Raw genomic sequence first — 25,231 nt, forward strand, 5'->3', positions numbered from 1 at the left:
CATCTGCCTCCTGAGTGCTGGGATTAAAAGTGTGCACCACCATGCCCGGTGACACTTTTTTTTTTTTTCCCGAGGTAGGGTATCACTCTGGCCCAGGCTGACCTGGAATTCACTATGGAGTTTCAGGGTGGCCTCGACTCACGGCAATCCTCCTACCTCTGCCTCCCGAGTGCTGGGATTAAAGGCGTGCACCACCATGCCCAGCTCTCTGGCGACACTTTTTGAAAAAATGCTTTTATTTATTTATTTGCAAGGAGAGAGAAAGAATGGGCATGCCAGAGCCTCCAGCTACTGCAAATGGACTCTTGATACATGCACCACCTTGTGCATCTGGCTTTCTGTGGGTCCTGGGGAATTGAGCCTGGGTCGTTAACCTTCACAGACAAGTACTTTAACTGCTAAGCCATCTTTCCAGCCCTTAACTTTGTTTTTTAAGATTTTATTTTTATTTATTTCTTAGAGACAGAGAGAGAGGAAGAGAGTGAGAGGTAGAATGGGCGAGCCAGGGCCTCCAGCCACTGCCCCTTGTGCATCTGGCTTTACATGGGCCCTGGGGAATTGAACCTGGGTTCTTAGGCTTCACAGGCATGCATCTTAACCACTAACCTGTCTCTCTAGCCCTTAACTTTTTAATTAATGATATTTTTATTCATAAATCTAATGTATTTTGATCGTTTCCTGTTGAACCTCTTCTTTTTCCCAGCTAACCTCTTTTCTACTTTGATGGTGTTTTCATGTGTGTGTGTCCCCTGCATGAGCCGTGTGGTGGCTTATTTTCCTGAGCATGTACAACTTACTAGATGTATGCCACCACACCTGTCGAGCATAGACTCTATTAAAAAGGGGGGGGGGGGCTGGGGGGAGACCAGAGAACACATCAGGAGGGCAACACAGAATTGTTGGATAAAGGGCAGGAAAGGAACTAGTATTTATTAAGGAGCTATGCTTGGCACTTTCTTCCCATCTAAGAAGGAAACTCTGGTTTCTGCTTTTTTTTTTAATTTTTAATTTTTATTTTTATTTATTTGAGAGCGACAGACACAGAGAGAAAGACAGATAGAGGGAGAGAGAGAGAATGGGCGTGCCAGGGCTTCCAGCCTCTGCAAACGAACTCCAGACGCGTGGCGCCCCCTTGTGCATCTAGCTAACGTGGGACCTGGGGAACCGAGCCTCGAACCGGGGTCCTTAGGCTTCACAGGCAAGTGCTTAACCGCTAAGCCATCTTTCCAGCCCTGGTTTCTGCTTTTTACATTAACTTTTCCTGAGGACGTATAAGCAAACATCTGTGTCCTCCAGATAGGGCACCAACAACAGATCAAAATAATGGTCCAACCCAAACCTAGCTTGGTGGCCATGAGTTCATTGGTATTTATTTAACACAAGAGCTAGGATGAGCTGGGTGCAGAGACCCCTGCAGAAGATGGAACACTGCTCAGGTTGTGGTTTTCAGCTGCCAGGATCCTGAGAGCAGTGTGGAGATGGGCAGGAAGGAGCAGGTTTTAAGTAGTCACATTCTCCCTGAGTCTGTGTCTCTGGGGAGGCTTATGCTGTCTTCTTATAAAGCTGTCTGCTTGGACTTTTGGGTCCTCCAGATGGCAAGTCCTTTCACCAGTAGTAGAGTCGCAATCTGTGTGTTGTGGGTCTTAGTTATCACAGTTGGGGACCAGCTCTTCGAGTGCCTCTCTTCCTTTGTGGTGGGGACTCCTCATCCTGGAATGACCAGACCAGACTCCCCCTCCCTGCAAGTGTGCGTCTTCTCAAGCTGTCTCAGCCTCCTTTGCGCTTGGAGCTCTGTTGTACCCAGTGTTGTGGTTTGTCATCATAGAGGCTTTTGTGTCCATACCCTACCTGACCTGAGTGTTGACACACAGGTGCTGTCATCCTGGTTTTGGTTGTCCCATGGCCAGCACTTGGCTAACATCTATGAGGTGTTCAATATGTGCTTTGGAAGCAGTGTGTCCTGGAGAAGAAATGTATTGCAATCATGTCTGTGTGCAGCTGAGAGTTGGGGAAAACCTTTGCTCCCAAGAATCACAAGAATGTCTGGAGAAGTGACTGCTGGGCTGGAGAGACTTCATAAAAGCTAATAACAGATACTTGAAGCTTCGCCAAAGAATGTGGATGGGGCTCTGTGATTCGAAGACTCACTTGTGGTCTTGTTAGAGGTGTTTTTATTTTCAGCAGGCCAAAGGGTGAGTTTCACTTAAAGGAGGTTTTCTCATAGAAAAGCTAGGGAAACATGTTCACTTCTTTAAAAGCTTTATCAGAGGGCTGGAGAGATGGCTCAGCGATTAAGATACTTGCCTACAAAGCCTAATGATCCAGGTTCAATTTTCTAGGACCCATGTAAATCCAGATGCACACAGTGGTGCATGCATCTGGAATTTGTAGCAGCTATAGGCCCTAGCCTGCCTATTTTCTCTCTCTGCTTGCAAATATATATATTTGGTGTTTTGAGGTAGGGTCTCGCTCTAGCTCAGGCTGGCCTGAAATTCATTGTGGAGCCTCAGGCTGGCCTCAAACTCATGGCAATCCTCCTGAGTGCTGGGATTAAAGGAGTACGCCACCACGCCCAGCAAATAAAATTTTTCTTTTTTTAAAAAAAAGGATCACAAAGAGAAAAATATGTATAAAAATTTTTAAAAATGAAAAATCTTTATCAGTCTGTAAATAAGATTTGGAACCAGTGTCTAAAGAAGTCTTTGTCTATAAGAAATGATTAGAATCCGAAGTAGGAAATTGTAAGCCTACTCATGGACAATCCCAGCCTAAAAACCGAAGGCTTCAGTGGGCCTCATGTACTGTACTTGGACATAACTGTGAGCAGCCTTACAGGTTTCAGAGCATATTTGATATGGGGTTTCTGGAGCAGTGGTGGGGAGAACCAAATGTGTGTGTGTGTGTGTATATAAAATTGTTTTTCATTTATTTTTATTTATTTATTTGAGAGCAACAGACAGAGAGAGAAAGAGGCAGAGAGAGAGAGAGAGAGAGAGAGAGAATGGGCGCCCCAGGCCCTCCAGCCACTACAAACGAACTCCAGATGCGTGCACCCCCTTGTGCATCTGGCTAACATGGGACCTGGGGAATCAAGCCTCGAACCTGGGTCCTTAGGCTTCACAGGCAAATGCTTAACTGCTAAGCCATCTCTCCAGCCCCAAACTAATATTTTTTTAAAATACTTATTTGCGAGCAGGGAGAGACAAAGAGGGGGAAGAGAGACAGAGTGACAGTGGGTATGACAGGGCCTCTAGCTGCTGCATCCAAACGCCAGATGCATGTGACCACTTTGCACATCTGGCTTTATGTGGATTCTGGAGAATCGAACCCCTGGACATTAGGCTTTACAGGCAAGTGCCATAACCACTGAACAATCTCTCCAGCCCTTCTACTTTTAATAAGCAAGTGGGGTCATAAAACTGGGATGTATGAGTTAAAATTTATGAATAAGTCCAGGGAAAATTGATAATCTCTGCATATTAAAATTCTACACTGTAACCATCATTATTTTCTACCTAAAATTTAGAAAATTACATAGATGTTTTTATAATTATATGTACTAGTCTGCTTTACTCTGGCAATAAACAACTCCCAAAATTCAAAGGTTTACAACCAACATTAATTTCTAGGTCAGGTTGTATGTCTGGCAAAGGCAGCTGTACTGGCTCTTCGTAAGTCTTCCCACTCTGAAGGAACAACCCCACTTTGGGAGATGCTCATTTCAAGGCAGGGAGAGAGCAAGAGACCTGGGAGAGACCCACATGGCTCCTACAGCTTCTGCTTGGGTCTGATGTAGGTTGACATTCATTTATGTGCAGTTGGCCCTAGAAAGTCACATAGCCAAGCCCAAAGTCAGTGGAGATGGGCCTGTTTCCTGTGGGAAGTCACTTGGCAATAGCAAGAACTAAGAATGTATGATCTTTAGAGGAGAGGTCTGATCATTGCAGTGTTAATTCATGCTGCCGTCTCTCTCTTTCTGTGTGTGTGTGTGTGTGTGTGTGTGTGTGTGTATAATCAATTATATTTATTATATGTAGTATAGCAGTTTATATTTATTATTTTAAAACGTGTTAAAGACATTTTGTTACTATGTAAAAATTTTAGATTAATTTGAGGGAGCCTGGCCTGCTGCTGTGGAGCATCGGTACAAGAGACATGCATCCCAGTATCTTTCCCTGAATCATTCATTACCAAGACTCTCCTGAGTGCTTTTTGGTTTTTTGTGGTAGGGTCTCACACAAGCCCAGGCTGACGTGGAATTCACTATGTAGTCTCAGAGTGGCCTTGAACTCACAGTGATCCCTCTACCTCTGCCTCTTGAGTGCTGGGATTAAAGGAATGTGCCACCATGCCCGGCTTCCCAAGTACTTTTGAGTGACAGTGAATACTACGATCACAGTCTAATTTCTGAAGCTGGGTGAGGTGGCATGTGTTTGTAATTCCAGCCCTTGGGAGATGGGGCAGGAGAGTCAGGAGTTTGATGCCATCCTGGGCTACATGAGATCCTGTCAGGGGAAAAATAACTTAATTCTGAATTTAATAGACGTACCTCCATCTATTCACATTATTTGCTGTTTCATTATTACTATAGAGATATAATTTATTTACATAGAGTGAAATTCATCATCTTAGAGTCTACAGTTGATTTGTAATGTTCACAGAGTTGTGCAGCCATTGTCATTAACTCCAGAATATTTTTGTAACCCCCCCAAAAGAAATTTCATCCCATTGAATCATCACTCTGGATACCACTCTCCTACTAGTCCCTGACAACCAAAAGTCTAATTTCTGCCTCTCAAGGGGCTTGCTTGTTCTGACAGTTCACATAAACAGAATCCATAAAATGTATGACCTGTTATGTTTGGCTATTTTAGAGAAATATGTTCAGTGTTTATTGCTAATATTTTCTGGTGGATACTCTTTACTATTTACAACTGTTTCTTCTACGAATCCTAGTTTCACTTAGAGATTTTAGTGGAGTGGGTGAATTTAACAGTGATACCAGTAATCACTTTGGTTAGCTTTGGACATAGCTGTCATCAACAGCCACACTATTTAGTGTAATAATCACATTAATAAACTTCCTAGTGCTAAGTAATTCCTGTTTTCTTGGAATTTATTCAACTTGTTCTTGATAGACTTTTGAAATGTTTTTTAGTTTTCAAGGTAGAGTCTCACTCTAGCCCAGGCTGACCTAGAATTCACTGTGGTCTCAGGGTGGCCTCGAACTCATGGCAATCTTCCTACCTCTGCCTCCCGAGTGCTGGATTAAAGGCGTGTGCCACCACGCTGGCTTTGAAATGTTCTTTTCATATGGCACAAGTTACTTTATCAATGAAGTCTATACTTCTAAATTTCTTTTTAATTTTCCTGAATTTGTTAATTTGCTTTGTGTCCTAATATATGGTCTATTTTAGAGAATGTTCCATGTGCTGCTAAAAAGAATGTATATTCTGCAGCCTTTGGATGAAATGTCCTCTATATATCTGTTAGGTCCATTCCTTCTATGACCTCATTTAGTCCAGATGCCTCTCTGTTTATTTTTTCCCGGGATGACCTGTCAATTGATGAGAGTGGGGTGTTAAAGTCACCCACCACCACTGTGGTGTTATCTGTGACCTAAGTTCTAATAGGGTTTGTTTGATGAATTTGGGAGCCCCCATGTTAGGTGCATATATGTTTAGGATTGTAATGTCCTCCTGTTGGAGTGTGCCCTTAATCAATATAAAGTGACCTTCCTTATATTTCTTGACTAACGTTGGACTAAAGTCTACCTTGTCAGGTATTAGGATAGCAACCCTTGCTTGTTTTCTAGGCCCATTTGCTTGAAACACTGTTTTCCAACCTTTCACCCTAAGATAATGTCTGTCCTTTGTAGAAAGGTGAGTTTCTTGGAGACAACAAATTGTAGGATCCTGCTTTTTAACCCAGTCTGCAAACCTATGTCTTTCATTGGGGCATAGAGGCCGTTGATATTAAGAGATATTATTAAAAGGTGTGTATTTATGTTTGCCATTTTTTGTGTGTGTGTGGTTCCGGTTCTACCTGTGCTCTCTTGTGTTAACTAGTATTTGAGTATTGCTTGTTTTTTTTCCAGTTCCTTATATGTGTGCTTTTCCTTTTCTTCAGCATGGATGATTCTATCAAGTATTTTCTGTAGAGCTTGTTTAGTCTTCAAATACTCCTTTAACCTGCTTTTGTCATGGAATGTCCTTATTTCTCTGTCTGTTTGAATGGATAGCTTTGCAGGATGAAGTAACCTTGGTTGACAGTTGTTATCTTTCAGAACTTGGAATATATCACTCCAAGCCCTTCTGGCTTTTAAAGTTTGTGTTGAATAATCTGCTGTAATCCTGATGGGCTTGCTTTTGTAGGTAACTTGATTTTTCTCTCTAACTGCTTTCATATTTTTTCTTTAGTTTGTGTGTTTGGAAGTTTGATTATAATATGGCGAGGAGAGGTTCTTTCCAGGTTTTGTCTGGCTAGGGTTCTAAAGGCTTCCTGTATCTGCATTGGCACCTCTTTCCCAATTTGGGGGAAATTTTCTTCTATGATTTTGTTGAAGATGCCTACTATGCCTTTGGAGTGGAATTCTTCTCCTTCTACTATGACCTGAATTCTTATATTTGATCTTTTCATAGTATTCCGAATATCTTGAAATTCCCACTCATACTTTTCTATAAGTTTGTCTTTCTCTTTGTTGGACTGTATTAGATCTGCCACCTGGTCTTCTAGCTTAGATATTCTGTCCTCTCCTTCATCCATTCTACTGGTGAGATTTTCTACAAAGTGTTTTATTTCATTAACGGTGTTCTTCATTGCTAGTAATTCTGACTGGTTTTTCTTTATTATTTCTATTTCCTTATTTATGTCTTGTATTGCCTTCCTTTTTTTTTTTTTTTTTTTTTTTCGGGGTAGGGTCTCACTCTGGTCCAGGCTGACCTGGAATTAACTCTGTCATCTCAGGGTGGCCTTGAACTCATGGCAATCCTCCTACCTCTGCCTCCCGAGTGCTGGGATTAAAGGTATGTGCCACCACGCCCGGCTTTTGTATTGCCTTCTTTATTTCATTAAATTGGTGTCCTGTGTCTTCTTTGATTTCCTCTTTGATTTCTTCTTTGATTCCTTTGATTTGTTCTTTGACCTCTTTGAACATATTTACAATCATTCTTTTGAAATCTTTCTCAGGCATTTCCTCTAACTTGTTCTCACTGGAGGTCATTTCTGATGCATTAATACTTTTAGGTGGATTTATATTGTCTTGCTTTTTAGTGTTTCTTGTGTTATAATGTATATATTTTTGCATCTTGGATTAAGTTAATGCTTGGATTTTCTAGCTAGCTGGGTATTCTTAGCTGTATCAATTGATTTGATGTTATATATTTTCAGGGTAGGAGCTTTAGGTTTTAGGTGTGGCTCTTAAGGCTCTCAGAGTATCTACAAAGGTGTTCCTAGGGGTTGAGTTTCCCTGCTATGGGAGTATTCAAGTAGGCTGAGTGGAATAAAATACAGGTAGATTCCAAAGTTTAACTAAACACTGTACCCATTCAATCAAAAACAACCCCAAGTATGTATGCCAGAGTAGTTATTATAACAACCAGATCCTTTATCAACAAAGAGGTTAAGATTTCTGGTCTGTTGAGGAATCCAAGTCAGCTTGTGACCAAGTGAGACCCTTCCCTGGTGCAATCCCAGTTACCTTGGATGATTTTGGTCTCAGTCAAGTTGCTGCCTGGGTCGTTGGGCTGCTGTTCTGATTTCTGGAGCCTTGCACTGGCTTTTCCTGTGGGGCAAACCGAGCCTGGCTACTGTGGCCCTGCAGATCAGCACACCCGCTGCTGGAACTGCTGCTGCTGGGTCCACTGCTGCTGCTGCCTCTGCTGCTGCTGCCTCTGCTGCTGCTGCTGCCTCTGCTGCTGCTGCTGCCTCTGCTGCTGCTGCTGTAGCTGCCACTGCTGGAGCCACTGCTGCTGCTGAAGTTGTTGCTGCTTGGTCCACCACCGCTGCCACCGCCACTGAAGCTGCTGCTGCTGCTGGATCTGCTGGATCTTCCACTGCTGCTGCTACTGGATCTGCTGTTGCTGGGGCCACTGTTACCAGTGCTGGAGCAGCCTATTTTGCTGCCTGACCCTGCTCCTGCTTGGGTCCCGCTGTTGGCTCAAGTTGGTGTGGCCAGGTCCCGGGATGCTGCTCTGTTCGCTGGAGCTAGGCTCAGGCAGTGGGGGAGGGGAGGGAGCCGCAGCTGCTCTAGTTCTCTCGTTGTTCCAGTGTTCTTCTACCTTGTGATCTGCTCCTCCGTTGCTCACTGCCGCTCTCCCTTCACATTTCTTGAGTTGCAGAGAGCTCCGGTGTGAGTGGAAGCTCCCTGCACCTGGCTTTTCCTGTGTCTCCAGCCGAGCCTTGCGGATTTCTGCTGCGCTGCCGACAGCGGCCGCTTTTGCTGGCCTGTGCGGGTTCTGGATGCTCTGGATCTCTTCTACTTCTCCGCTGCCGCTTCAATTTCCTATACACCTCCCTTTTTAGTAAAAGTGTGTATTTTGCTGAGTTTTTTTGGTCTTTTTCTCCCGTAGGCTGCTTTGGCGTGGTACCTATGCCACCATCTTAACCGGAAGTCTAAATTTCTTTTTAAAATATTTTTATTTATTAATTGGTGCTCAGGGTCTCTAGCTTCTGTAAATGAATGTCAGATACATGCACCCACTTTGTGCATCTGGCTTTATATGGGTACTGGGGACTTGAACTGGGTCATTAGATTTTCAGGCAAGTGCCTTAAATGCTGAGCCATTTCTCTGGCTCCTAAATACCTTTTTTTTTTTTCCCCTTCGGTTTTTCAAGGTAGGGTCCCACTCTAGCCCAGGTTGATCTGGAATTCACTGTGTAGTCTCAGGCTGGCCTTGAACTCATTGCAATCCTTCTACCTCTGCCTCCCAAGTGCTGGGATTAAAGGAGTACACCACCATGCCCAGCTTCTTAAATTCCTTTTTTGTTAAATATTTAGATATCAGATATTAGGCACTTATACAAAATTATTTGAAAGGTTTCTCCAATTTTTGTTTTGTGTTTTCATGGTAGGGGCTCACTCTCTAGCCCAGGCTGACCTGGAATTCACTATGTAGTTGCAGGGTGGCCTTGAACTCACAGTGATCCTACTACCTCTGCCTCCTGAGTGCTGGGATTAAAGGTGTGTGCTACCATGCCTGGCTTCCAGTTTGTTTTTAATTTATATATATATATATATATATATATATATATATATATATATATATATATATATGATTTTTGAGGTAGGGTCTCACTCTAGCTCAGGCTGACCATTAACTATGTCGTCTCAGGGTGGCCTCGAACTTACAGTGATCCTCCTACCTCTGTTTCCTAAGTGCTGGGATTAAAGGCGTGTGCCACCAAGCCCGGCTCTTTAAAATATTTTTTATTGGAGAGAGAGCATATGGTAACACCAGGGCCTCTTGCAGCTGCAGACAAACAAGATGTGTGTGCCACTTGGTGTGTTTGGTTTTACATGTGTACTGGGGATTTGAATCCAGACCTGCAGGCTTTGCAGGTCTGCATTTAACTCTTGAGCTATCTCCCAGGCCCTGCTTCTTCATTATTTACATCTCTGTCTTAGAATATTTGAATAAAAAAGAACTTTTTTCCCCCAAGGCACTGCCTCACTTTAGCCCAGGCTATCCTAGAACTGTCTCTTTATTCCCAGGCTGGTCTCAAACTCACAGGATCCTCCTATCTCTCTGCCTCCCAAATGCTGGAATCAAAGACATGCAGCACCATGCCCAGCTTTTTCTGCTTCCCCCTGTGGTGGTTTGATTCAGGTGTCCCCCATAAACTTAGGTGTTCTGGATGCTGGTTTCCCCAGCTGATGGAGATTTGGGAATTAACCCCTTCTGGAGGGAGTTTCCCCTTGCCAGTGTTTGGCACACTCCCCTGTTGCCACTGTCCAGTCCTCAAGTCCATTCATCTTTTTAGAATAATTAGATTTTGGCTTTGTGGATAACTTAGCTCTTTGCTGGTTTTAGCATATGCTTTCATATTTTAATTCTCTTTGCTTTTTTAAAAAAATTATTTTATTTATTTATTTGAGAGCAAGTACAGAGAGAATGAGCACGCCAGGGCCTCCAGCCACTGAGATGAACTCCAGATGCATCTGGCTTATGTGGGTCCTGGAGAGTTGAACCAGGATCCTTTGGCTTTGCAGGCAAATGCCTTAACTGCTAAGCCATCCATCCAGCCCGCTCTTTATTTTTGACTTAACAAACAGACCAGGAATACAAAGTAGGTGTGGCTTAATGTGTCCATTTCACGGGATCAAGCTTTTTCATGTGCTTATATCTATCTACTCTGTAGACTTGGCTGCCTCATCACATGTGTTTTCTTGGTTCAGAATGATGAGATAATGTATTTTTTTTTTTTGTGGTTGTTTTGTTTTCTTTTGTCTGATGAGGTAAGAACACAGGCCTGCCATTGGCTTCCCATCAAAACAAATGAATTATCATATTGCCAGGGTCTCTACTTGATATTTTAAGAACTGTCTTTGAGGATTGCTCAGTTGTTACCACCTGAGTGTTCTGTAGGTGAGAAAGGAGTGCTAGGCTTTCTAGTTAGGGAAGGTTGTCTCTCTGATTTCCTTGTGCCTGGTTGCTTCTAGCAGCTCTGTCCACATTGTAGAGCTGTCTTCCAAGATTTGTGCAGGTTGACATGCCCTGGCAGTCCCCCCAGTTGCCTCTTGTTCCTTTAATCTTTGTCTTGCATCTCCACCTCTGATGGTGAAGTACAGCCCCGTGAGCATGGCGCCCCCTGCTGGTGCTCCTCACACAGGGTATGTTTGTGCTTGACACCCCTGGTTCTCAGCAGCTGCAACCAGCCTTTGTCTCACTGTCCGGCTTTCCATGTCTCCTTAGGTGCACATGAGGTTGGGCTTAAGACATTCTAGGGCTGGAGAGATGGCTTAGCAGTTAAGCGCTTGCCTGTGAAGTCTAAGGACCCGGGTTCGAGGCTCGATTCTCCAGGACCCATGTTAGCCAGATGCACAAGGGGGCGCACGCGTCTGGAGTTCGTTTGCAGTGGCTGGAAGCCCTGGTGCGCCCACTCCTCTCTCTTTCTCTGCCCCCCTCTCTCTCTGTCTGTTGCTCTCAAATAAATAAATAAAATTAAATTAAAAAAAAAAGACATTCTATACCTCTTAGGGAACCTTAATAATTTAAGTAGTCTGTTGTGTACTAATTGTATCCAAAGGAGCATCTTCGAAGTCTGGCATATCCGGATGGCACCTTTTCCTTGTTCTCGGTGTTCCTATGATTGCTGTCACTGTTTTCCTTCTTAGTTTACCCTACTTCATTGTGTCTGCCATTCTTTAGATTGCTGGTGACTGAACAGTGGAAAAAAGGAAGAAGCAAAGGCTAGTGGTGTTTACTTAACTCACTGAGTTTGCCTAGAAGGCTAGATTTATAATTTTTTTTTTTTAAGCAGAGGCTTGTTGTGTAGTGCCGACTGGCCTTCAACTCTGTAATCCTCCTGCCTCGGCCTCTGAGTGCTGGGGTTACAGGCACACTTCACTGTGCTGGCTTGGATTTATAATTTTGGTTTAAAAAATTTTTTTGTACTTATAATGCTAAGCAAGCGTGCAACATTCAGTTTTATTATTGTAAACACAGCCTTTTCCTGGTCATTGAGCCTTTGGGATTTTTCCAGGTTTCGTTGTGTTCCTTTTCTGTTGTGAATATCTGTGAGGAGAACATTTTGAAGAATTTCCCTTTGAGCTAATTCTCCAAAATGGGTTTAAATTTAGCTTTACAACAAAATCAACAACTAGAGGTATTCTGTTTTAGTTTCTGTGGGATCTGTTAATTCTTCAGGTGTTCACTCTGTGCTTGACATGGAGGAGGGATGTTAGGACAAGCCAGGCATAGGTGGGGATAGCCGTCTTTCTCCTTGCCTTGGGCAGCTTTGTCAGGCTGTTCTGAGACAGGTCATCAGAGAACTTTGATTATTTTAGCATAACTTGTTTTCATTGTACCCACATTGGCTCCTCCTGTACCACTCTGCTTTCATAAGCCACGTTTAATGTACTATAGGATCTTGCCAGTGATGAATGTTAATGATCTCACAGCTGGTTAGCCATAATGGTGGATCTTGAATCTGAGACCCTTTGAACCAGAGGGTTACTAAAGCATTCCAACTCTGTTCTTCCTGTCTTTCTGGAGTAAAGGGATTGAGGGTAGGGCAGAGGGAGGCATGGTTTATAACTGCAAGTGAGACTTGATGTTTTCATTTATCAGCTCAGTAGTCATCACACTTCACAGGGCTAGATATGTTTTGTCACAACAAACTTATTAAGAAAATGTATTAGAGGACTGGGGAGATGGTTCAGTGGAAAAAGTGCTTGCTGGGCAAGCATAAGGACCTCAGATCCTTAGCACCTATGTGAATGCTGGACTGATGTGGTATCCTGCCTGTAATCCCAGAACTTGGGAATCCCCAGGTAAGCTGGCCAGCTAGACTAGCCAAATGAGCAAGCTCTGGTTTCAGGTGAGAGGCCATGACTCAATAAATAAGGTGGAATGTGTTTGAGGAAAACACCCGACATTAACCTCTGACCTCCATACACGCTCATACTAATGTGCACTCACATGCATGCAAACATTCACACATGCATACACATGCAGAGAAGATAGATTCAAGGTATTGTTTGTGTCTGTAATGCAGTTTTTTTTTTAATATATTTACTTGAGAGAGGAAAAAGGCAGAGAAAGAGAGAGAGAGAGAGAGAGAGAGATTGATTGATTGATTTAGAATGGGCACACCAGGGCCTCCAGTCACTGCAAATGAACTCCAGATGCATGTGCTCCCTTGTGCATCTGACTTACTTGGGTCCTGGCGAGTCAAACCAGGATCCTTTGGCTTTGCAATCAAGTGCCTTAACCACTAAGCCTTCTCTCTAGCCCAATGCAGTCTTTATTTTCAGCACAATTTAAGGGTCGAATGTGAATCCAGCTCCATTAAAACTAATTTATTTATTTATGGGGGGGAGAGAGAGAGAGAGGGAGAGATCGGGTGTGCCAGGGCCTCTAGCCACTGCAAACGAACTCCAGATGCATGCACCACCTTATGCATCTGGCTTACATGGGCCCTGGGGAATCGAATCTGGGTCCTTAGGCTTCATAGGCACACACCTTAAGTGCTAAGTCATATCTCCAGCTCCCATTGTTTTATAAGGAGATGCAGGAAAACTTCACAGACAAATCAGCTTCAATTTTTTTGTTTTTATTTATTTATTTGAGAGTGACACAGAGAGAGAGGCAGATAGAGAGAGAGAGAATGGGCATGCCAGGGCTTCTAGCCACTGCGAATGAACTCCAAATGCATGTGCCACCTTGTGCATCTGGCTTACGTGGGTTGTGGGGAATCCAGCCTTGAACTGAGGTCCTTAGGTTTCACAGGCAAGCACTTAACCGCAAAGCCATCTCTCCAGCCCTCAACTTCAATTTTTAAAAAGCATGTGTAAACTGATACAGACCTTACCATATTCCAGTTGCTTACATATGCTTTTCCAGTTACTTCCATTTATAAACTAACTCAGTGCCATTATACTCATGTTGCAAATGATGGAACTGGGACGTAAAGATGAAGACACATGCTTAAGTGGGTTTTAAACTGAGCAGCAGTGTGGCTCAGGTACCCTTGAATGTATTCTCATTTCCTAGGTATTTACTGACATCCTTCTGTTGGAAAAAGATTGAGTTAGTTGCTTTCTTTCTTTCTTTCTTTTTTGGTCTTTTGAGGTAAGGTCTCACTTTGATATTGAATTCACTATGTAGTCTCAGGGTGGCCTTCAACTCATGGTGGCCCTTCTACCTCTGCCTCCCAAGTGCTGAGATTAAAGGTGTGCGCCACCATGCCCGGCTAGTTGCTTCATTTCTAAGACTCATTCCTTACATCCTTTTGAGTACCTACTATGTGCCTCACATGGTCTGTACTTTCTGGAATTTACAGATGAATGGGGAGTCAGTCATGGTAAATACATAATGAAAATTCAAATAGTGATAGATCCTATAAAGAAATTAAACCCAGAGAAGAAGCTATAGAGCAATGATAGGGTGCAGGAGACCTTTCAGATTTTTAAAAATTTTATTTTTTGACAACTTCCATAATTATAGACAATATCCCATGGTAACCCCCCCACACACACTTTCCCCTTTGCAACTTCACTCTCTATCATACCTCTTCCCCCTCTCAATCAGTCTCTTTTATTTTGATGTCATGATCTTTCCTCCTATTATGATGGTCTTGTGTAGGTAGTGTCAGGCACTGTGAGGTCATGGATATCCAGGCCATTTTGTGTCTGGAGGAGCACATTTTAAGAAGTCCTACATTTCCTTTGGCTCTTACATTCTTCCTGCCACATCCTCCGTAATGGACCCTGAGCCTTGGAAGTTGTGATAGAGATATTTCAGTGCTCTGTCACTTCTTCTCAGTACCATGATGCCTTCTGAGTCATCCCAAGGCCACCACCATCTGAAAAGAGAAGCTTCTTTAACCAAAAGTGAGAGTAGCATTAATATATTGGTATGAACACTAAGAGAAGTGCTTACCGGGCAGTTTGGTGAGCATAGTATGTATAGTTAGCCAGACACCAGCAGACATTGTACCCCTAGGACTCATCAGCAGGTTTTATCAGGCTGAATAGATATCATTTGAGCCAGTCCCACAGGGATCTGAGAAAGAGGAAAGTTTGAGGGCATCCAGTATGGAGGCCCTGCAGTTAAAATGCTCCAGGGCCAGCCAGAAGGTCTATGTATCTAGAACAGGGGTATCTGGGGGAGACTGGTAGTGGTAAGGTGAGAGGCAAGTGTGAGAACCCCGTGTTTCAACCCCATGGAAAGGAGTTTGGGCTTCCTTATGAGTGTCATGGAATGTCTGAGAATTTTGAGCAAAGAAATGACATGTTTGGGTTTATATTTTTAAAATTTATTTCTGCTTGTGTGTGCACGTATAATGTGGTATGTATGTGGTGTATGCACTGTATGTGCCCTTGTGGTGCCCCATATGCCCACCTGCAGAGGCTGGGGTGGAGCATTGGGTGTCTAAGTGCTCTGTCGCTTCTCTGCCTGGACTTGTTTTGAGCCGGAGTCTCCTTTGATTAACTCTGTAGCTTGTGGGACTAGAAGATTTTCAGGTCTCTGCTCCCCTGTGGGACTGGGGTTACAGGTGTGTGAGGCCATGCCCAGCAGTTTTGTGAGGGATTTGGAGCTCATGTAGTCTCAGGCCCCCCTCAGGTCCCCATGCTTGTGCAGGAAGTACACTTACCTGCTGAGCCATCTCTCCAGCCTGGAGATACATATTTTTTCCCAAGGTAGGGTTTCACTCTAGCCAGGCTGGACCCATAGAAGATGATGATGTCTCTTGCCAGATCCCAAGACACAGGGTGTGACATTCCATGTGTCCCCTGTTGTGTCAGCACTCTGAGAGGGCCAGCCCTGGACCTCACCTTCAGGTTCCTGCTGACAAGCTCCTTCACTCTTCCGCGTGTGCGCTCCCTCACTGTGCCCTGTAAGCGAAGCACAGCTGAGGACTAGCAGAGCTGGGCGTGTGTTCCCGTGGGTACCTTCTGTGCCCCTTCAGTAACGACAAATCCTCTGCCCCTTTGTTTTATTTAATTTATTTATTTGCAAGCAGAGAGAGAGGGGGGTGGGGAAGGAGGGAGAGAGAGAGGAGACAGAGAAAGAATGGGCACACCAGGGCCTGTAGCCACTGCAAATGAATTCCAGATGCATGTGCCTTGTGCAGCTGGCTTAAGTGGGTCCAGAGGAATCAAACCTGGGTCCTTTGGCTTTGTAGGCAAATGCCTTAACCACTAAGCCATCTCTCCAGTCCCCTCTACCCTTTTTTTTTTCTTTTGGTTTTTCGAGGTAGGGTCTCACTCTGGTCCAGGCTGACCTGGAATTAACTCTGTAGTCTCAGGGTGGCCTTGAACTCACTGTGATCCTCCTACCTCTGCCTCCCAAGTGCTGGGATTAAAGGCGTGTGCCACCACGCCCGACTACCCTTTCTTGATATTGCCTGAGGATGGGATTAAATGATCCACAGTTAGTGGAAATGGGAGGCAAAGGAAATACTTTTCCTATGTACTTTCTGTCACCCATCAAGTGGGATGACATTACTCTTGAGCCCAGACCATGCTTTCTTTTGCCTTGGTTCATTTCTTTCCTCAAATGAGCTGGGATCAGCAGGAACTCACGGATCTGACTGCTGGGTTGACCTGTTGTTTTCTGTTTCTGTAACCTGGAGAGCTCTAGAAGAGAGCATATTATAGAATGTGTTCCCTTGACCCCAAACTGCGATCTGATGACCCATAGGTCACCATGCCTTAATGACGTTTCCTTGGTGGCATCTTATTTATTTTACTTCCCTATCTCTCTCCCTGTCCACCCCAATCTCTCAACATATTCCTTAGTCTTTTGTCTCCCAGTGATTCTAAGGTGTAATTCAGACACCTTTCTGTTTTCTGCTGCTTTTTTTTTCTTTTGAGGTAGGGTCTCCCTCTAATCCAGGCTGACCTGGGATTCACTATGTAGTCTTAGGGTGGCTTGAACTCACTATGATCCTCCTACCTCTGACTCCTGAGTGCTGGGATTAAAGGCATGTGCCATCACACCCAGCTTCTCCCCCCCCCCCCCCATGTAGGGTTTCACTGTAATGCAGGCTGACCTGGAATTCACTATGTAGTCTCAGGGTGGCCTTGAACTCCTGGTGATCCTCCTACCTCTCTGTCTCTCATGTGCTAGGATTTAAGGCATGTGCCACCATGCCTGGCCTCAGCTGTTTTTTTAAATCAAGGATTTTATTTGTTTGCTCTCTGTCTGTGTGTAGTATGAGTGATGTGTTACGGTGTGTGTGCACGCTGTGGGGGCAAGCCAGCATGTGGAGGAAAACATCAGATATCCTCTTTTTGTTCATTTGCGTGTTTACCTGAGACAGAGTCTCTCACTGAATCTAGAGCTCCTACCCCTCACTCCTTGTCAGAGTGGCTGATTAGTAAGCCTTAGTGATTCTCCATTTTCTGTTCCCCACGGGACCCAGATCACAGGCATTCATCGCCAGGCCCAGCTGTTTATGTGGGTGGTGAGGAATTGAACTCAGGGCTGACCAGGCCCTCTGTGCACAGAAAGCACTTACCAACAAGATATCTCCCCAGGCCTTATCATCAAGTCTTATGACAAGAGGGAAACTGCAAGATTGGGCCTTTAATTTTCACAGTCTTATTTTGGATATGGTATCTGTAATAAATAATGGATATAATTTATTCAGGTAACTTTTAAGCCTTCTACCTGGACCTAAAGAGAATGAGATAAAGAATTTTGTGATATTTCTTTCCTTTTTTCCTGGCATTTACTGCTGAGAGGAGGGAAGCGAGGGAGAATGGGTATACCAGGGTCCCTTGTCATTGTAGACAAGCTCTTATGCACCACTTTGTGCATTTGGTTTTACATGGGTGCTAGGAAATTGAACCTGGGTAAGCACCTTTAATTACTGACCATCTCTCCAGCCCTTCCCTTGTCCCCCTCTCCCCCTGTGGAATTATTATTATTGTTATTTGGTTTTCGAGGTAGGGTCTCAGTCTGGTCCAGGCTGACCTGGAATTCACTATGTAGTCTTAGGGTGGCCTTGAACTCATGGTGATCCTCCTACCTCTGCCTCCCGAGTGCTGGGATTAAAGGTGTATGCCACCATGCCTGGCTTACCTGTGGAATTATTTTTAACTGTACATGAAAAATGATAGATTGTATGATGAACCTATAAGCACCAGCCTCAATTATTCTTAATGATTTTGAAGCATAACAGACATCATTTTCATCCATAAATATTATGTGTATTTCTAAAAGGTGGCTTTGTAAAATCACACTGTTGTCACACTTCATGATTCCTTAGTACAACAATTCATCAGTATTCAAAAAAAAAAAATTTTTTTTTTTTTTCAGTACTGAGTATTGAACCTGGGATCTTGCACATTTTGCTGAAGTACTTTACTACTGAGCCAGTTCCTCACAATTCTTTTCCTTTTAATGTTTTTCTTTAATTGTAATTGGTAATAGATTACTCATTTCCTTTTGTAAAATATTTTATTTATTTATTTATTTGAGAGGGAGGGAGAGAGAGAGGGAGAGCTTGCCAGGGCCTCTAGCCACTGCAAGCGAACTCCAGATGCTTGCACCCCCTTGTGTGTTTGGCTTATGTGGATCCTGGAGAGTTGAACCAGGATCTTCTGGCTTTGCAGGCACATGCCTTAACCACTAAGCCATCTCTTCAGCCCAGACTATTCTTTTTTTTTTTTTTTCCTTTTTCTTTATTTTTTTTTCGAGGTAGCCCAGGCTGACCTGGAATTCACTGTGGAGTCTCAGGGTGGCCTCGAACTCATGGCAATCCTCCTACCTCTACCTCCCGAGTGCTGGGATTGAAGGCGTGCACCACCACACCTGGCTTGATCCTAGCTCTTTGGTTTGTTTGCTTGCTTGCCTGCTTGCTTGCTTGCCTGCTTGCTTGCTTTCCTCCCTCCCTCTCTCCCTCCCTCCCTCCCTTCTTTCCTTCCTTCCTTCCTTCCTTTCTTCGTTCTTTCTCCTTTTGCATGTGTGTATGTGGTGTGCATGTATATGCATGTATGTGCACATGTATGTGCATATGTTTGGAGGCCAGCAGTTGATGTCAGTTGTCTTCCTCAGTGGCTCTCCACTTTATATTTTGAGACACAGTCTCTCATAGAGCCTGCCCAATTCAAGTAGACTAGCAAGCCAGCAAGTCTGGAAAGTTTTCTTCTCCGCCTCCCAAGCACTGTGGTTATAATAAGTACACACTGCTGTATTCAGCTTTATAAGGAGTCTAGGGATCGGAACTCAGGTCTTCACACTGATGCGGCAAGTACCTTACCTACTGAGTCATCTCCAATCTTCCAGTCCCATCTTTGACTTTTTAGTTTCAAGTAATAATAGTTTTGCTAATTACATCTTCATATAACATTGAATATGTCCTCAATTCACTTTATTGCCTGCAAGTTGGTGCTATGTCCAGAGGTTTGATCAGGATTGACACTAATTATTTTTGTCAGGCATACTTCCTCGGTAACCATGTAAACTCTTTCAGGAGGCGCATCATTTTCAGTTTTCTCTTTATGCTAATTTTTACATATGTCAGTATTTCAGGCTCGAGCCTCTTTAGCTTGCCCTGGCCCAGGTGATAGTTTAACGAAAGTAGGAATAGTGTGTGATGTGCTCACAGAATTCTTGCCTGTCAAAGACCGACATGGGTCGGTTATGTCCTCTGTCCCCTGTACTGTTGCCTTGCGCTGGCTCTTCAGTGCTTGTGAGGAGAGGGTCAGCGTGGCATTGTAGAATGCCATCATGGTTTGCTTCTCTTCTTCATAAAAGACCTGTTCACTCGAGAAATACTGTGTCAGGAAAGGTAGGGTTGTTTTGAAGGTTGTTTTTTGTCTAGTAGCAATCAATGTTCTTTGATTTAGCTAACCCAGCTACAATTGCTAAGTGCTCTACTGTGTATTTTCACTTGATTTACAAGGCCACCCTCTTCTGCTCTCAGGACCTCATCTTGCCCAACGGTGGGACTCCAGCTGGCACTTCCAGTCCTGCTTCTTCTTCTTCCCTTCTAAACAGACTCCAACTTGACGATGACGCTGATGGTGAGACCAGAGATCTCTTTGTCACAGTTGATGATCCCAAGAAGCATGTCTGCACAATGGAGACGTACATCACATATAGAATCACCACCAAGGTAGGTCCCTTTGTTTCATATGCTGGGGTTGAATGCTCTTGGAGACTTGGGGTTCTCCTTCCTCTGGTTACCATTATTATTGTTATGGGAGAGAGTAGTTGTATTAAAATTCAAAGGATCATATACATGTAATACTTGGTTTTGGTTAACATAATACTTTTTTTTAAACTTTATTTTTATTTATTTATTAGAGAGAGAGGGAGAAAGGCAGAGAGAGGAGAGAGAGAGAATGGGCATGCCAGGGCCTCCAGCCACTGCAAATGAACTCCAGACCCATGTGCCCCTTTCTGCATCTGGCTTAGGTGGGTCCTGGGGAATCAAGCCAAGGTCCTTTGGTTTTGCAGGCAAATGCCTTAACTGCTAAGCGATCTCTCCAGCCCACATGTAATAGGTTTTTATTTTTAAAATGAAAAAAATTGTGATGGAAGTCTTTTAGATCAAAACATTTAATCACTGTGCTTTATTTTATATGTTGATACTTTCTTTTTATTTGAGAGAGCAAGAGAGAAAGAAGCAGGGGGGGGGGGGGAGAAGAGAATGGACGCTCCAGGTCCTTCAGCAAATGAATTCCAGATGCATATGCCACCTTGTGCATCTGGCTAATGTGGGTCCTGGGGAATCTAACCAAGGTACTTTGGCTTTGAAGGCAAATGCCTTAACTGCTAAGCCATCTCTCCAGCCCCAATACTTACTTATTTTTTGAGATAGGATTTCACTCGAGCCCATGCTGACCTGGTATTCACTATGTAATCTCAGGGTGATCTTGAACTCACAGCAATCCTCCTACTTGTGCCTCCTAAGTGCTGGAGTTAAAGGCATGCGCCACTACACTGCAGCATGTTGATACTTACTTATTTTTATTAAAATTATTTATTTATTTGCAAACATAGAGATAGAGAGAAGAGAGACAGTGGGAATAGATTTTCCAGGTCTCCAGCTGCTGCAAACAAACTCTAGATTCATGTGCTGCTTTGTGCATCTGGCTTTACATGGGTTCTTGGGAATCAAACTCAGGTTGCTAGGCTTTGCTGGCAAGCAAACTCCATCTCTGTGTTTTTTTTTTCTTCATTTTTTTTCAAGGAGAGAGAAAAGAGGGAGGAGAGAGAGAGAGAAAGGTGGCTAGAGAATGGGCACTCCAGGGCCTCCAGTCACTGCAAATGAACTCTAGACACATGTGCCACCTTGTGCATCTGGCTTATGTGGTTCCTGAGGAATAGAACATGCACTTTAACAGCTAAGCCATTTCTCCAGCCCTTGTTTATTTGTTTGAGGTAGGGTTTAACTTTAGCCCAGGCTGACCTGGAATTGACTACGTAGTCTCAGGTTGGCCTTGAATTCACAGTGATCCTTCTACCTTGGTCTCCAGGGTGCTGGGGTAAAAGATGTGTGCTACCATGCCTGGTCTGGCTATTTGTGTGTGTGTGTGTGTGTGTGTGTGTGTGTGTGTGTGTGTGTGTGTGTGTGTGAGTGTGAGTGAAAATTTAATGGGTTTTAACTTTTGTTTTAAATTTATTTTTATTTATTTGAGAGAGACAGAGACGAGAGAGAAAATGGGCACACGAGCTTCCAGCCACTGCAAATGAACTCCAGATGCATGCACCACCTTGTGTATCTGGCTAACATGGGTTTTAGAGAATTGAACCTGGGTCCTCTGACTTTACAGGCAAATGCCTTAATTGCTATGCTTTCTCTCCAGCCCAGGTTTTTCCTTTTAACCTGTTCAAATTCTTTAGAAAGTGAAACAAAGGAGATACCTTCAGATTTTTGTTTTTCATCATTTACTGACTGAAAAATTACATTTGTCAGGCTGGAGAGATGGCTTAATGGTTAAGGTGCTTGCCTGTGAAGCCTAAGGACCCATATTTGACGCTCCAGATCCCACGTAAGCCAGACGCACAAAGGTGAGGCAAGTGCAAGGTTGCACGTGCCCACTAGGTGACACAAGCATCTGTAGTAGTTCGATTTTAGTGGTTGAGGCCATGGTTCACCAGTTCTCTCTCTCTCTGTCTCACTCTAAAAAAATAAAATAAAGTAAAAATTACATTTGTACCAAAATGTATTGTTAAAAAAAAAAAGATAAAAGAAGCCAAGCATGGTGGTACACACCTTTAGTCACAGGACTCAGGAGGCTGAGGTATGAGGATCATCACAAGTTTGATTACAACCTGGGCTACAGTGAGACCCTGCTTCAAAAACCCAAACTAAAATAAAAGAAGCAATTTCAAAGACTAAGTAAAGAGTCTGTCTGGTCCTCCTCACTTAGATGATCTGGGCTGGTGGCCACAGGTGAAACTTGGCGTATACCTTTCTCCACCTTTCTTATTTCATTGATGTACTCACATGAACAGTTAGTATATGTTACTTAAGTACCATAGCATATTGCCTTGTCACTTTCCCTTTGACTGGACAGTAGTTTGAAGACCTTTCCCTGTCCATGTGACTATCATTTAGCTTATTCTTCCAGTCTGTGCCTATTTAGTGGTTATACAATATCCTTTTTGTGGCTACTTAAGCCTTTCTCAGCTTTTCTTATCTATTTACATGCGTCTGTGTGTGCATGTACATGTATTGGTGCTTGTAGTGGCTTGATTCAGGTGTCCCCCATAAACTTAGGCGTTCTGAATGCTAGGTCCCTAGCTGGTGGCAATTTGGGAATTAAAGCCTCTTGGAGACAGTAGATTGTTGGGATTGGCTTATGGGTGTTATATCCAGCTTCCTTTTGTTGGTGTTTGGCACACTCTCCTGTTGCTGTTGTCCACCTGATGTTGGCCAAGAGGTGATGTCTACCCTCTGCTCATGTCATCATTTTCCCCTGCCATCATGGAGCTTCCTCTTGAGTCTAAGCCAAAATAAACCCTTTTCTCCTCACAAGCTGCTCTTAGTTGGGTGCTTTTTGCCAGCAGTGTGAACCTGACTTCAAACAGTGCTCAAGGGCCGCTGGCTGCCACAAATGAACACCAGATACCCTGGTATCTGGTTTATGTGGGTGGCTTGGGAGTTGAATCCTGACTGGCAAGCTTTGCAAGCAAGCACATTTAATTGCTGAGCCATCTTTCCAGTCTGCTTTCTCAGGATGGTGGTTTTAATCAGGTGTCTGTCCATCATAAGCCTATGTGTTCTGAATGTTTGCTCCCCAGCTGGTGGTCATGTCGGAGGTGTGTTGCTGGGGGTGGACTTTGACGTTGATTAGCCCCTAGCTAGCTTGCTAGTGTTAGTGGGTTCACTCTCTACTGCTGTCCTCCACTTGCTGTGGCAGAGGCAATGTCCTGCTTCTGCTCATGCCATCTTCCCTCAGACTGTAAGCCGTCAGCTGCTGTGGGTCTGGTGCTTTGTTCCAGCAGTGCGGTGGTAACTACAGCACTCAGTATTTGCATCCTTTCTGCCCCTGACTCACAGCTGAAGATTTGACTGTGCATGTGTGCCTGTCCCTTCCACTCTGGGTAGTGCTTACACATAGAGTACTCCCTCAGAAGTCCTAGGGTGATGTACATATTTCTAGGAATTCTTGTCATTTGTTTATTTTTTCTTGGGGGTGATCCTAGTTTTTGCCTTGTAGTCAGTGAAATGCAAAACCTGTTTTTCCTGAATCAGTAAAGAGCCAGAACAAGGTGACTCCTTCGCTGACCAGCAGTACTTGCCTACTGCGACATTTTCCCACTGCCTCTCCATTCCTGTGCTCTGTTGTTCTCCCCTCCCCCTTAAGGTAGATCCTGCAGGACTTCTCGTAACTGGTTCATAGGCTGATACATCAGCTACCACTCACCAACCTTTCCTGGGCCTCTTCTCACTTACTCCTTCCCCCATCTCCTGGAACTATTTGATTTCTATAACTGAGAAACTGCTTTTCCAAGTCCCAGTCCCACATATTTGCTTGGCTGTGATGCCAGTACCTCTTCTTCCACTTTTGGTCCTGGAGTTGCTTGCTTTTCTTGTTTGTAAAAGTGACACCAGTTTTAGTGTCTTGGTGCATTTGGAGCCACTGTGCAAAAGGATAGGTATGGAGTCTGGGGATGAGAGAGAGGACAGAATGGAACCCAGGATCCCACACCTGATCCTGTCCAGGGACTTGTGCTTCTGCTGAGGTTCTCCGGCAAAGTTAATGCTCAGAGAGTAAGGAAGTACAATTGCTTACTTGATTACTTTGAGGCTTCCCCTCAGTCCTGACTCAGATTTTAATGACCAGCGTTAGACAAAGTGCAGAGCCGTTTGCTGAGTTAATATGAGTTGGGTGCTGAGAGGGGATGGAGGGGAGTGCTTCATCAGTCCGCTTCTCCCTGCCGTGGGAGGCAGCCCACACCTTCTTAGGCCCGTCAGTTCCTTGCTCTTCCCTGCAAGCTCACAGAAAGTCACAGACATGATATCAGCCACCGGCCACTTCACATGTGTTATACTTCTTTGTAATAGAAACTCTGTCTTGATCTTTCTTTTCTTTTTAAAAAAGATATTTATTATTAATTTATAAGCAGAGAGAGATAGAAGAGAGAGAGAAAGGGAGTGCCAGGGCCTCCAGCCACTACAGACAGACTCCAGATACATGCACCACTTTGAGCATCTGGCTTTATGTGGGTACTGGGGAACAGAACTCAGGTCTTAGGCTTTGCAGGCAAGTGCCTTAACCACTGTGCCATCTCTCCAGCCCCTCTTTTTTCTTTCTTTTCTTTTTTTTTTTTTGGGGGGGGTCAGGTTTCACTGTAGCCAAGATTGACCTGAAACTCGCTCTGTAGCCCACGCTGGCCTTAAACTCATGGCAGTCCTCCTACCTCAGCCTCCCAAGTGCTGGGGACTATAGACTTGAGCCACCATGTCTGGCTCTGCAATAGAAACTAGTCTTTTTTTTTTTTTTTTTGCATTTAAAAAATTTATTGACAACCTCCATACGTATATACAATATACCTTCATCAAAATCCTATCTCGGGCTGGAGACATGGCTTAGCAGTTAAGGTGTTTGCCTGCAAAGCCAAAGGATCCTGGTTTGATTCTCCAGGACCCATGTAAGCCAGATGCACAAGGGGGCACATGCATCTGGAGTTCTTTTGCAGTGGCTGGAGGCTCTGGCGTGCCCATTCTCTCTCACACTCTCTCTGCCTGTTTCTTGCTCTCAAATAAATAAATAAATAAATAAAAATTTTTAAAAATCCTCTCTTGCCACCCTCCTTTGTTTTCCCTCCTCTCTCCACTTGGACCTCCTCTTTTTTCCAACTGATCTGTCTTGTATTTTGGTGTTAGCTTTTGCCCTTTCACACCGTCCATAATAACACAGTGATGGGCCCAATGTTACGTAGGTTTTGTGCCAGTGTCAACAGTCACTGTGAGGTCATGAATGTAACTACCACTTTGTGTCTGGAAGACAGTATTTTGAAGCACTCCTCATCCTTTGGCTCTTGCATTCTTTTTACCACCTCTTCTGCACAGGTCCCTGAGCCTTCAAGTGGGTGCTATA

General features: G+C 44.0%; 1 protein-coding gene and 1 pseudogene across 1 annotated transcript in view; one reads left to right on the plus strand and one right to left on the minus strand.

Moving 5' to 3' along the window:
* The window catches only part of LOC105943924, a 35,354-nt pseudogene extending 15,952 nt beyond the window's left edge, over nt 1-19,402 (minus strand).
* Snx30 (sorting nexin family member 30) overlaps nt 1-25,231 on the plus strand; it is a 167,601-nt gene that overhangs the window by 64,006 nt on the left and 78,364 nt on the right. The window contains exon 2 of the mRNA XM_004657014.3: nt 19,600-19,791. Coding sequence (XP_004657071.1) covers nt 19,600-19,791 — 192 coding nt within the window. The remainder of the gene's footprint in view (nt 1-19,599; nt 19,792-25,231) is intronic.

The sequence above is a fragment of the Jaculus jaculus genome, chromosome 1, assembly GCF_020740685.1.
Source record: "Jaculus jaculus isolate mJacJac1 chromosome 1, mJacJac1.mat.Y.cur, whole genome shotgun sequence".
Classification (NCBI taxonomy): Eukaryota; Metazoa; Chordata; class Mammalia; order Rodentia; family Dipodidae; genus Jaculus; species Jaculus jaculus.